The sequence below is a fragment of the Onychostoma macrolepis genome, chromosome 19 (genome assembly GCF_012432095.1).
Source record: "Onychostoma macrolepis isolate SWU-2019 chromosome 19, ASM1243209v1, whole genome shotgun sequence".
Lineage (NCBI taxonomy): Eukaryota > Metazoa > Chordata > Actinopteri > Cypriniformes > Cyprinidae > Onychostoma > Onychostoma macrolepis.
Window position 1 is genome coordinate 23029005 of NC_081173.1, and position 12663 is coordinate 23041667.

Genomic DNA, 12663 nt, shown 5'->3' on the forward strand with positions numbered 1-12663 from the left:
GGTGGTGAAACTGGAAAGGGAGGGGGACCCACAGGGGCAGCCATGTTGGCTCCAATCGCCATCTCCTCCTCTGGAGCCAACATGGGGTCGGTTACCAGCTACCGGGACAGACACACACCTGACACACCTGTCAGAGAGGACTTAGCCAGAGCCCCAATCCCATAGGCGTTGGAGTTCCGCTTCAGACGGGGCAAAATGGAGGTGGTGTCCTCCATGGACAGCTGGCGAAAGAAAGAAAGAAAGAAAGAAAGCAAAAGAAAGAAGCAGCAAAAGTTAGGGAAGTAGTAGTAAAAATCAATTAAAGGAATAAGCGCCAAAAATCACTGTAACACACAGCCTCATCTTTCTTATTACTTTCATTATATAATGAAATGATAAAGGACACCAAGGCTCAATGAATAATTACATTTATAAATAATAATTGACATTAAACAATCCTTCCGCCAGGTAATATAGTTCATTGTAGACTTTTTACTGTTGTTATTACTGTATGTATTTTAAATTAAACTAAAAGCACATTAAAATGATAGTTTAAAAATGAAAATTCTGTCATCATTTAGCTACTCATCAAGTCTTAATTTGTTCACTCGTAATGAAAGTGAGGACTGGAGCTGTCAAGCTTGAAAATTACAAAAACTTAACCATAAACTTGGTTCATTCAACAATATTCTGAATCTTCTAAAGCAATTCAGTAACTTTAAATAGCAAACAGACTGAAATTTTGATAGTCATGATTCACTGAAAACATTCACTCTATTTATAATGTGAGTTCATTAGAAAAGTAGTGAAGGCCAATTCATAACCCAATCATTCTTTTGAGGATTTTAAATAAATCATTTGTTTCAGCTCACAAGGGCTGTCATGATTTTAAAAATCATCGACTGCAGTTAGCTGTGTCAAGTAAGGTTCCGGTGTAATGCCGAATTCTGACCCCCGCCAGATTATTATTAGGGGTGGGGGTGGGGTTAGGATTAGGCAATCAGGTAGCGATTTCAACGAGGGAGGTAATAATTTGGCTGGGAGTCAAAAATGGGCACAACACTGGCAAAATACCGGAAGTGGCGCATTCCACGATGGACAAGAACTTTTTCCTAAAAGGCTACATGATATACAGTGAGGAAAATAAGTATTTGAACACCCTGCTATTTTGCAAGTTCTCCCACTTAGAAATCATGGAGGGGTCTGAAATTGTCATCGTAGGTGCATGTCCACTGTGAGAGATAATCTAAAAAAAATCCAGAAATCACAATGTATGATTTTTAACTATTTATTTGTATGATACAGCTGCAAATAAGTATTTGAACACCTGTCTATCAGCTAGAATTCTGACCCTCAAAGACCTGTTAGTCTGCCTTTAAAATGTCCACCTCCACTCCATTTATTATCCTAAATTAGATGCACCTGTTTGAGGTCGTTAGCTGCATAAAGACACCTGTCCACCCCATACAATCAGTAAGAATCCAACTACTAACATGGCCAAGACCAAAGAGCTGTCCAAAGACACTAGAGACAAAATTGTACACCTCCACAAGGCTGGAAAGGGCTACAGGGAAATTGCCAAGCAGCTTGGTGAAAAAAGGTCCACTGTTGGAGCAATCATTAGAAAATGGAAGAAGCTAAACATGACTGTCAATCTCCCTCGGACTGGGGCTCCATGCAAGATCTCACCTCGTGGGGTCTCAATGATCCTAAGAAAGGTGAGAAATCAGCCCAGAACTACACGGGAGGAGCTGGTCAATGACCTGAAAAGAGCTGGGACCACCGTTTCCAAGGTTACTGTTGGTAATACACTAAGACGTCATGGTTTGAAATCACGCATGGCACGGAAGGCACAGCACATGTCCAGGCCCGACTTAAGTTTGCCAATGACCATTTGGATGATCCAGAGGAGTCATGGGAGAAAGTCATGTGGTCAGATGAGACCAAAATAGAACTTTTTGGTCATAATTCCACTAAACATGTTTGGAGGAAGAAGGATGAGTACCATCCCAAGAACACCATCCCTACTGTGAAGCATGGGGGTGGTAGCATCATGCTTTGGGGGTGTTTTTCTGCACATGGGACAGGGCGACTGCACTGTATTAAGGAGAGGATGACCGGGGCCATGTATTGCGAGATTTTGGGGAACAACCTCCTTCCCTCAGTTAGAGCATTGAAGATGGGTCGAGGCTGGGCCTTCCAACATGACAATGACCCGAAGCACACAGCCAGGATAACCAAGGAGTGGCTCTGTAAGAAGCATATCAAGGTTCTGGCGTGGCCTAGCCAGTCTCCAGACCTAAACCCAATAGAGAATCTTTGGAGGGAGCTCAAACTCCGTGTTTCTCAGCGACAGGCCAGAAACCTGACTGATCTAGAGAAGATCTGTGTGGAGGAGTGGGCCAAAATCCCTCCTGCAGTGTGTGCAAACCTGGTGAAAAACTACAGGAAACGTTTTACCTCTGTAATTGCAAACAAAGGCTACTGTACCAAATATTAACATTGATTTTCTCAGGTGTTCAAATACTTATTTGCAGCTGTATCATACAAATAAATAGTTAAAAAATCATACATTGTGATTTCTGGATTTTTTTTTTTTTAGATTATGTCTCTCACAGTGGGCATGCACCTACGATGACAATTTCAGACCCCTCCATGATTTCTAAGTGGGAGGACTTGCAAAATAGCAGGGTGTTCAAATACTTATTTTCCTCACTGTATAAAACCAATTTAAAAGTCATAATAAAGCTTAATGTTATTATGAATTCACAAATGCTACGGTTCAATTAAATAAATATATATAATGAGCTATAATTATTTGCATGCCTGTAAGTTATATGTACATGAGTGTTAGCAGCTCCATTCACAGTAAATGCTGCTCTACATGAACTGTTATCATTTACATGTGTGGAGTGTCTCAAACTCCATCTCTGCATATTGCTGTGTTTGGATTTATTATAACGTTCATCTGGGAACGCAACATGCACCATTTCATCAGATTTCTAAGGTAAATCACAGGAGAATCCATCATTACATCTTTCTCAATATGGCAATTTAACGGTTCATTGTAATTTCAACACAATTGCTCAAACCTTTACACATTTTGATGTCCACATATTCAAGAAATTACGGTAGCTGTAGCATTTCTGTCGGAAAGAAATATGCCAATATTAAACTTTAAGTGGATATTTAAATTAAATGTTATTTAGTAAACATTAGACAATAATTAGATTGTGCAGTGTAAAAACAATCGTTAGGCCTTTGGCGCCTTCTGCAGTTATTTGATATAATTCATAATGTAGGCTACATTAGTCCTATAGATTATAATACATTATGTATTTATTTAGTTTTTTTAAATATATTGTAACTTCTTGCTTTTGATACATTATTTGGACTAAGTATTATTGCCTTATTGCTCTAATATACAACCCGAATTCCGGAAATGGTGGGACGTTTTTTTAAATTTTAATAAAATGAAAACTAAACGTCTTTCAAATCACATGAGCCAATATTTTATTCACAATAGGACATAGATAACATAACAAATGTTTAAATTGAGAAATTTTACAATTTTATGCACAAAATGAGCTCATTTCAAATTTGATGCCTGCTACAGGTCTCAAAATAGTTGGGACAGGGGCATGTTTACCATGGTGCATCTCATCTTCTTTTAAAAACAGTTTGAAGATGTCTGGGCATCGAGGATATGCGTCTCTGGAGTTTTGGTGTTGGAATTTGTTCCCATTCTTGCCTGATATAGGTTTACAGCTGCTGAAGAGTTTGGGAACATCTTTGACGTATTTTTTGTTTAATGATGCGCCAAATGTTCTCTATAGATGAAAGATCTGGACTGCAGGCAGGCCAATTCAGCACCTGGACTCTTCTACTACGAAGCCATGCTGTTGTAATAGCTGCAGTGTGTGGTTTTGCATTGTCCTGCTGAAACACACGTTGTCTGGAGAGGAGCATATGTTGCTCTAAAACCTTTATATACCTTTCAACATTCATAGTGCCTTCCAAAACATGCAAGCTGACCATACCGTATGCACTTATGCACCCCCATACCATCAGAGATGCTGGCTTTTGAACTGAACGCTGATGACACGCTGGAAGTTCTCCCTCCTCTTTAGCCCGGAGGACACAGCGTCCGTGATTTCCAACAAGAATGTCAAATTTGGACTCGTCTGACCATAGAACACTTTTCCACTTTGAAACAGTCCATTTTTAAATGAGCCTTGGCCCACAGGACACGACAGCGCTTCTGGACCATAGTCACATATGGCTTCCTTTTTGCATGATAGAGCTTTAGTTGGCATCTGCAGATGTCACGGCGGATTGTGTTTACCGACAGTGGTTTCTGGAAGTATTCCTGGACCCATTTAGTAATGTCAATGACAGAATCATGCCGATGAGTGATGCAGTGTTGTCTGAGGGCCAGAAGAACGCGGGCATCCAACAAAGGTCTTGTCCCTTACGCACAGAGATTTCTCCAGTTTATCTGAATCTTTTGATGATGTTTTTTTTATGATGGAACGTTGTTTTTAAAGTATTCCACAATCCTTTTACGCATTCTTCCTTTGTTGCCCCCGTGCCAACATTTTTGAGACCTGTAGCAGGCATCAAATTTGAAATGAGCTCATTTAGTGGATAAAAGTGTAACATTTTTCTGTTTAGACATTTGTTATATTCTCTGTGTTCTATTGTGAATAAAATATTGGCTCATGTGATTTGAAATTCTTTTAGTTTTCATTTTATTCAAATTTAAAAAAACATCCCAACATTTCCAGAATTCGGGTTGTATGTATTTGAAAGGTGCACTAAGCAATTTTTGAAAAACGCTTTTGACCACAGTTTCGGACCGTGTCTCAAAAGACACTTGCAGCCAATCAGCAGGAAGGGGGTGTGTCTTGTATAGAGAGAAGAGAGCTCTCAATTTGAGTGCACAGGATGGATATTAGCAGATCGACTATAGATAGAGAGAACTGGAAGATTAAAAAGAGGAAAATATCGGAGGAACAAAACATTAAAAAGAAGGGTTACGATCAGGCAAGAGGTAGGACCCGTGTAAATATCGGAGCAGCTTTCCAGCAGTGGAGAGAAACTCAAGGAGCAGGAAGGGTTCGAATCGGACGTCAAGGTTGCATTGTTTCTTCTTGATAGGTGAGTAATGTTGATTTTGCATTGTTTCACACAACTTATCCGTGTTGTCTTTTGTTTGAATATGCTTGTGTGTCATCTTCACTTGTTTCCGCGATCGTCGTTATGCCAGGGTTGTGTACGTACATGCGGGGTGGAGATATCACAATAGGGGTGAGGTCCTGTTGGAGTATGGCCATGTTTGTTTTGGTGATTTCAAATATCAACATCGTTTGGCAAAAATCGCTTAGTGCACCTTTAAGTAATTTTTATGGCTATTGATTGCTTAGGTCAATTTGTATTACAGCAACAAAAAAAACAAAAAAAGTATTATAATTATCCAATTACATGATCAGAATTGATCGACCGATTACTTGATTACGAAAATAATCATTAGTGACAGCCCTAGTTCCCATTCAGTCGGTCACGTTCGACGTACGTCGGACTGACCGACGAATAAGAATCTCGCTAGAGAGGCCAATCTACTTCGAGTGTAACTAAAATGAGCCAATGCACATTGGCATGCAATCATATGCAGCAGCTGCTCACCTCGCAGCGCGGGTATATAATGAGCAGCAGGTGCGTTGCATCTTTAGCTTTTCGCTTCGGAGCCGAACGGTTGTTCTCTGCTGGAAGTGTAGAAAGACGAGTCTCTGCAGGACGATCTCTTTGGATGTGGAAGTGCGGGCGTACAGCACAGCAGCGGGGTCGAATCCTCTCCATTTTTTCCTTTTCTTCTCTTTTTTTGCCTTTTTTTCTGAGCAAAAGAGCTGAAAAGGCCATTCTCACGGCTGGTAAACAGGGAGCTTAAACTGTGAGTAAAAGCTGTTTTTACGGCTGGTAAGAGCGTTGGAGAGAGAGAGCACACGACAGGCTGCACAAAATCCCTGTCCGTGTTGCCGCGGCCGTTCCCCTGCGTGCTTCAGCACTTATTAAAAGAGTAAAGTCCCTAAAAGAGCTTACACAAGTAGAGCTTGCATCTTTTTAAAGATGACATTCTACTTGTGTGTTTCTGGGTGCGGTCGTTACCTGGCGCCGAGGGATGGTCACGAGCGTTGCATCGCGTGCCTGGGCTTAGTGCACGCTGAGGCAGCGTTTGTGGATGAGTCATGTACCCATTGTGGGAGGATGACCATCTCGGAGTTGCGGTCGAGACTCCAGTTCCTGCAAAGGGGCGGAGTCCCAGTGCCGCTGCCTCGTTCCAGTCCTCCTCAGAGGGTTGCTGCGAGCAGTGGCACTGGTGACCTGAGGATTACAGTGAGTGCGCTTCCTTCAGGGAACCAACCCCCTAGGAACCCTCACTCCTCCTGCACTCCGCAGCCAGTAGAGCTGCCGGGGGAGCGCGGTGGGCCATCTCAAAGGTGTGTACCATCCGTTTCCTTCGGCGCTCCTCCCGATGACCAGATGTCGATAGCTGCATTGGAGGGTGAGTCAGACCTTTCTGGAGATGACACGTCGGCGCAGTTGCCTCCTTCGGGTACGGTAGCTGTGCCCGACACAGATCCGGAAATGATGGCTATGCTTTCCCGAGCCACCAACAGGGTCGGGCTCGTGTGGAATCCTCCCGAGCCACGTCCCTGCGTTCCACCTCGCTGCCCCACTGCGGGTCCCCTTGGTCCCGCTTGCGCGCTCTCTGCGAGCCTGGTTAGCGCTCCCCAGTCCGTCTCGCTGGCTCATTCGGACCATCAGGCTCGGCTATGCGATTCAGTTCGCCCGGCGTCCCCCCAAGTTCAGAGGTGTCCACTTCACTTCAGTGAAAGCTGTCGATGCCCATGTCTTGCGTGCGGAGATCGTAGTCCTACTGGCGAAGGACGCGATAGAGCCGGTCCCTCCAGCCGATATGAGGTCAGGGTTTTACAGCCCTTACTTCATTGTACCCAAGAAGAGCAGTGGGTTACGACCGATCTTGGACCTGCGAGTTTTGAATCAGAGTCTTCACAAGCTACCGTTCAAAATGCTCACGCAGAAACGCATTTTCGAGTGCATCCGTCCCCGAGATTGGTTTGTAGCGATCGACCTGAAGGACGCGTACTTTCATGTCTCGATACTTCCTCGACACAGGCCGTTTCTGTGCTTTGCGTTCGAGGGTCGAGCATATCAGTACAAGGTCCTTGCCCTTCGGGCTGGCCCTGTCTCCCCGCGTCTTCACGAAAGTCGTGGAAGGAGCCCTTGTTCCCATGAGAAAACAGGGTGTTCGCATCCTCAACTATCTCGACGACTGGCTCATTCTTGCTCAGTCTCGGGAGCAGTTGTGCGAACACAGGGATTTGGAGCTTGGTCACCTCAGCCAGTTGGGCCTTCAGGTCAACTGGGAAAAGAGCAAACTCGCCCCAGCGCAGAGGATCTCTTTTCTCGGTATGGAGTTGGATTCGGTCGAACAGTCAGCACGCCTCACAGAGGAACGTGTTCAGTCGGTGTTGAACTGCCTGAATACATTCAGAGGCAGGACAGCCGTCCCACTGAAACTTTTTCAGAGGCTCCTGGGGCATATGGCAGCCGCAGCGGCAGTAACCCCGCTCAGTTTGCTTCATATGAGACCGCTTCAGCACTGGCTTCACGGCCGAGTCCCGAGATGGGCGTGGCAACGCGGCACGTACCGAGTGGCAATCACTCTGGAATGCCGCCAAGCCTTCAGCCCGTGGTCAGACCCCTTGTTTCTTCAGGCAGGAGTGCCCCTAGAGCAGGTGTCCCGGCATGCCGTGGTCTTCACGGATGCCTCTGCCACCGACTGGGGTGCCACGTACAATGGGCATGCAGTGTCAGGGGTGTGGACGGGCCCCCGACTGCATTGGCATGTCAACTGCCTCGAGTTGCTAGCAGTACACCTTGCCCTGAGCCGCCTGAAGGGGCCGTTACGGGGCAAACATGTGCTGGTCCGGACGGACAACACTGCGACCGTTGCGTACATCAACCATCAAGGGGGTTTGCGCTCCCGTCGCATGTCGCAACTCGCCCGCCATCTCCTCCTTTGGAGTCAGAAGCATCTGAGGTCGCTTCGCGCCATTCATGTTCCGGGTGTGCTCTGAGGAATTCCTCTGAGGAAGGATCTGCTTTCTCAGAGACCGGGCACCCTTTGGCACCCGCGTACAGACCTCTGGAAACTCCATGTCTGGTCCCTGGACGGGACGCGGAGGTTCTAGGTGACTTACCCCCTGAGGTACTTAACACCATCACTTCGGCACGTGCACCGTCTACGAGACGTGCTTACGCCTTGAAGTGGAACCTGTTCGCCGAGTGGTGTGCTTCTCGCCGTGCCCGCACACGTCGTGCTTTCCTTCTTGCAGCATGGGTTGGAGCGTAGGCTGTCCCCTCCACCCTCAAAGTTCATGCTGCCGCTATTTCCGCATGCCACGACCTCATCGATGGTAAGTCTGTGGGTAAGCATGACCTGGTCGTCAGGTTCCTTAGGGGGGCGAGACGGTTAAATCCTCCTCGACCTCCCTCCATACCCTCTTGGGACCTTGCTCTGGTGCTTCGAGCACTCCAGATTGCTGCCTTCAAGCCTTTGCAGTCAGCAGACTTAAAGATTCTGGCTATGAAGACTTTGTTGCTGGTTGCATTGGCCTCCATCAAGAGGGTAGGGGACCTGCAGGCATTTTCGGTCGACGAATCGTGCCTAGAGTTCGGGCCGGGTGACAACCACGTGGTACTGAGACCCCGGCCTGGCTATGTGCCCAAGGTTCCTACCACTCCCTTCAGGGATCAGGTAGTGAGCCTGCAAGCGCTGCCCCCGGAGGAGGCAGACCCAGCCCTGGCTTTGCTCTGTCCAGTTCGTGCCTTACGACTGTACATAGACAGAACTCGAAGCCTCAGGACCTCAGACCAGCTCTTTGTCTGTTACGGAGGCCAGCAGAAGGGAAAGGCTGTCTCCAAGCAGAGGATGGCCCACTGGATAGTGGATGCCATCGCCTTGGCTTACCAAGCACAAGGCGTGCCCTGCCCGCTCAGGTTGCATGCCCACTCCACGAGAGGCGTGGCATCCTCCTGGGCGCTGGCTCGTGGCGCCTCGCTGACAGATATTTGTAGAGCTGCGGGCTGGGCGACACCTAACACGTTCGCTAGGTTTTATAGCCTTCGTGTCGAGCCGGTCTCCTCACGTGTTCTCACCTCAGGTCAGAGGCACGGAGAGGTCCCGGCTTAGTGTCGGCTTGCTGCGTTTCATACGCTTATTGCTCCAGAGAGTCCCTACAAGGCAGACCCTGTTGAGTCCTCCGATCACCCTTCGGCAGCCAGACGTGGCGGAGCGTCCAGCGCCAGGCCTTTACTCCGCTGTATCCTTGAGAACCGGATTTAGGCTAGGGTCCATATGTGTGACCTTACGGGGATCCCATATGGGGTATTCCACGGGTTGCCCCTAGACAAACCCGTGTCTTTCCCTCTGGGAGAACCCACCTCTCGTCAGGTTGGAGTCACCCCAGTACTTCCATATGTAGTACAGCCCTACGGGGTTAGTCCATATGTACTTCTCCACATAACTCCTTCGGGGAAGGATGTGGCTTCCGCAGCGTTCCTTTCCAGTGAAAGGGTACGCTTTCCCAGTGTTATCCAAAAGTCTCACTGAATGGGTTTTGGGAACAGCAGTGATCGACACTCTGTGGTTGCCCTGTCCCACCGTCCTTAAGCAAGGGGGTACAGGGGGCTGGCTACAGAGCGCTGGAAGGGGGCAGCTCCTGTTGCGCTTTGGTAGGGATTCCTATTCGTCGGTCAGTCCGACGTACGTCGAACGTGACCGACTGAATGGGAACGTCTCGGTTACATAGGTAACCCTCGTTCCCTGAAGGAGGGAACGGAGACGTACGTCCCGTCGCCACAGTCGCTGGACCCCGCTGATGCTTGCCACCTGTTCGGCTCCTCAGCGAAAACCTAAAGATGCAACGCACCTGCTGCTCATTATATACCCGCGCTGCGAGGTGAGAAGCTGCTGCATATGATTGCATGCCAATGTGCATTGGCTCGTTTTAGTTACACTCGAAGTAGATTGGCCTCTCTAGCGAGATTCCTATTCGTCGGTCAGTCCGACGTACGTCTCCGTTCCCTCCTTCAGGGAACGAGGGTTACCTATGTAACCGAGACGTTCACAATAATTTGGTCACAACAAGGTTGACAACTTAAAAATTTGTCTTACATACAAAACATTATGGTGGTTTTAAAAGCTTGAAAGCTCAAATCTGCACTCACTGTAATTGCATGGGAGAAAAAAACAAGAAGTAGGCCTACATCAGGGGTCACCAAACTGCCGGTGTCCTGCAGAGTTTAATACTTGAAACTTCAAGGCAGGTGTGTTGAGGCAAGTTGGAGCTAAACTCTGCAGGACACCGGCCCTCCAGGACCGAGTGTGGTGACCCCTGGCCTACATGATTCAAATGTGCTCCTTTTGTGTTCCATTAAAGAAAGAAATTTTAAATAAAGATTGAAAGATTTGTCGGAAGCTTAGTGATTGTGACATTGACATTGTATAACTGTGGTGTAGTTCCCTTAGCCTAATGACTTCTGGTCATTGTATTTCAGAATTCATTAAATCTTGATGACAAAAATTGTATGAATGAGTGTTGTTATTGTTAGCTAAAACTATTCACAATAATTTTTGTAATTGAAAGAAAGCTAAAATTAAATATATACATATTTAAAAAACTTGAACTTAAAATATGTAAATTAGAACTGAACTCAACTAAATTAAAATAAGTTGAAGAATAAAAATAAATTAAAGCTAAATAGAAAATCAAAACCTAATGAAAAATAAATAAATAAAACCTAATAAAAATGACAAAAGCACATAATAAAATTACAAAAACTTAAACTAAAATTACAATTTAAATAAAAAAAAAATGACAATAAAGGTTCATTCAAAATATGAATAAATAATATTATAGTAAAAAACAAAATGCTAAAACATCACTGGTAAGAATCATAAACTTTTGTTGTATTAACTGTCCTTTTTTCATTTTGAGATGAGAGCAGATGTCACTAACTCCATGTCATCCTCACTGTGTTATCATCTCTCACATCCACTGCCACCTACAAGTCACAAAAACAGGCCAAATCTCAGATAACATGACGTGGCCTATCAAAGACAGCTGGCGGGCAGCTCAAACCCCCAGAGAAACCTGCCAGTGATGAAACACTGTGGAGTCATGGCAGACATTTAAGGTGAGCTTTATGTTCATATAAACCTTTCAGTATATTGACATCTCCAGTAAAATTACTACATTTACCTTCACAACATCACCATTGTACAATACTGATCAAAAGTTTGGAATAATTACATATATTTTTTATGTTTATTGTTTAAAACAGTCTCTTGCTTACCAAGGCTGCATTTATTTGATCAAAAACAGTAATAATTAAAATAATTATTTCAGCTAAGCTTAAAGATACATTTTTGGAAGTCATTACTACATTTTCCAGTGTCACATGATCCTTCAGAAATCATATTGAACAATAGTACTGTTTTTACAGTATTTTTGATCAAATATATGCAGCCTTGGTGAGCATAAGAGATTTATTTCAAAAACATTATAAAATCTTAATTATTCCAAACATTTAAACAGGAGTGTATCTGTCATAAGTTGCTGTCCATGTTTTTTAAGCATTTGTTAAATAAAAATTTTCTGGATACCCCCAGAGAGTAATATGATGGAGAAAACAGATGTTCATATCATTTAAAAACGAAAATATCTCAAAACAGAGACAGAAAACAAGAGAGGCAGAAAGTATGAAGGACATAAGGTCAATATCAGACTTACATTGATTCCTTCCCAGGAAAACTCGGCACGTCCATGCTAGAAGCAAAGCAGAGAACAGTTGAAGAATAGATGGGAAAGATACAGAGAAAGAGAAGAAAAGGCATGGTTTCAGTTAGCAGGAAGCAGCAGAAGGCGAAACATCAAGCCAAGTACAGAACACTAGATCTGGAAGAACAACAGATAAACAGAAAGCAGGAGAAGGAGGCGAGGCTGTTCATCTGTATGAACTGTTGTACAAACCAAGATATATCTTTGTATGCACCCTTGTAGTGTTATACAGATAATTCGCTAATATGGTGTAAAATATTCATGAATGAAGTACCACCTATAGTGTATCCATGTTGATGTCTGCCTTAGAAGTCTCTACACTGCATGAGGACAGCAGCAAGAGGAGATGGAGGCGACTTTGATGAGTAGCACTGGAGTAAGTAATCCTAGCCAACCCAAACATACACACAGCGAGCGATCGATCGCATTCACACCGCACCCAGCGCAGCGAGACAAACACTGGTGCCAGTACAAACAGCAGCAGCCGCTCATTGTTCATTAAGAGTGAGATCAATGTGAAAGGTCAAATGGAGGTCAGTGTCAGAAAGGCGTTGGCGTGGGGCAAATGTCGGACTCTTAGAAACTCTGACCAGACTACAGGCACGGTTGGACAGTTGGGGGGTCGATCGATTCATTTCCCACCATCTTAGTCTTAATGGCCGCTTCTGTTACATAAACGTGGAGCTAGCTCCTAAAAATACATTTTTGAGGCAGCCACCTACAGCTTTTCTGTGAGGGGCAAAAGCAGCTAGGTTCA

At 45.1% G+C, this 12663-nt stretch overlaps 2 protein-coding genes across 9 annotated transcripts in view; one reads left to right on the forward strand and one right to left on the reverse strand.

Moving 5' to 3' along the window:
- The window catches only part of fam131ba (family with sequence similarity 131 member Ba), a 33124-nt gene that overhangs the window by 9515 nt on the left and 10946 nt on the right, over positions 1-12663 (reverse strand). For 3 of the 7 annotated variants that reach the window (XM_058753464.1, XM_058753468.1, XM_058753467.1), the window contains 3 exons: positions 11859-11894; positions 11101-11130; positions 119-221 (listed from right to left, as the gene is read on the reverse strand). In XM_058753464.1, the coding sequence (XP_058609447.1) occupies positions 119-221; positions 11101-11130; positions 11859-11894 (169 nt within the window). Of the gene's footprint in view, positions 1-118; positions 222-11084; positions 11131-11858; positions 11895-12663 lie in introns of all 7 variants that reach the window. The other 4 variants (XM_058753465.1, XM_058753471.1, XM_058753469.1 and 1 more) reach the window with 4 other exon arrangements.
- Positions 5689-11064, forward strand: LOC131525620 (uncharacterized). 2 transcript variants are annotated; one of them, XM_058753462.1, is made up of 2 exons: positions 5689-9875; positions 10215-11064. In XM_058753462.1, the coding sequence occupies exon 1, from the start codon at positions 6956-6958 to the stop codon at positions 8414-8416; it is 1461 nt and encodes a 486-aa protein (XP_058609445.1). In that variant the 5' UTR covers positions 5689-6955; the 3' UTR covers positions 8417-9875; positions 10215-11064. The 2 variants fall into 2 exon arrangements, with proteins under 2 accessions (XP_058609445.1, XP_058609446.1); XM_058753463.1 differs by having other exon boundaries at positions 5689-9866.

Excerpts from the sequence above, each read along its gene's own strand:
- LOC131525620 (XM_058753462.1), top strand. The coding sequence starts at position 6,956 with ATGAGGTCAGGGTTTTACAGCCCTTACTTCATTGTACCCAAGAAGAGC.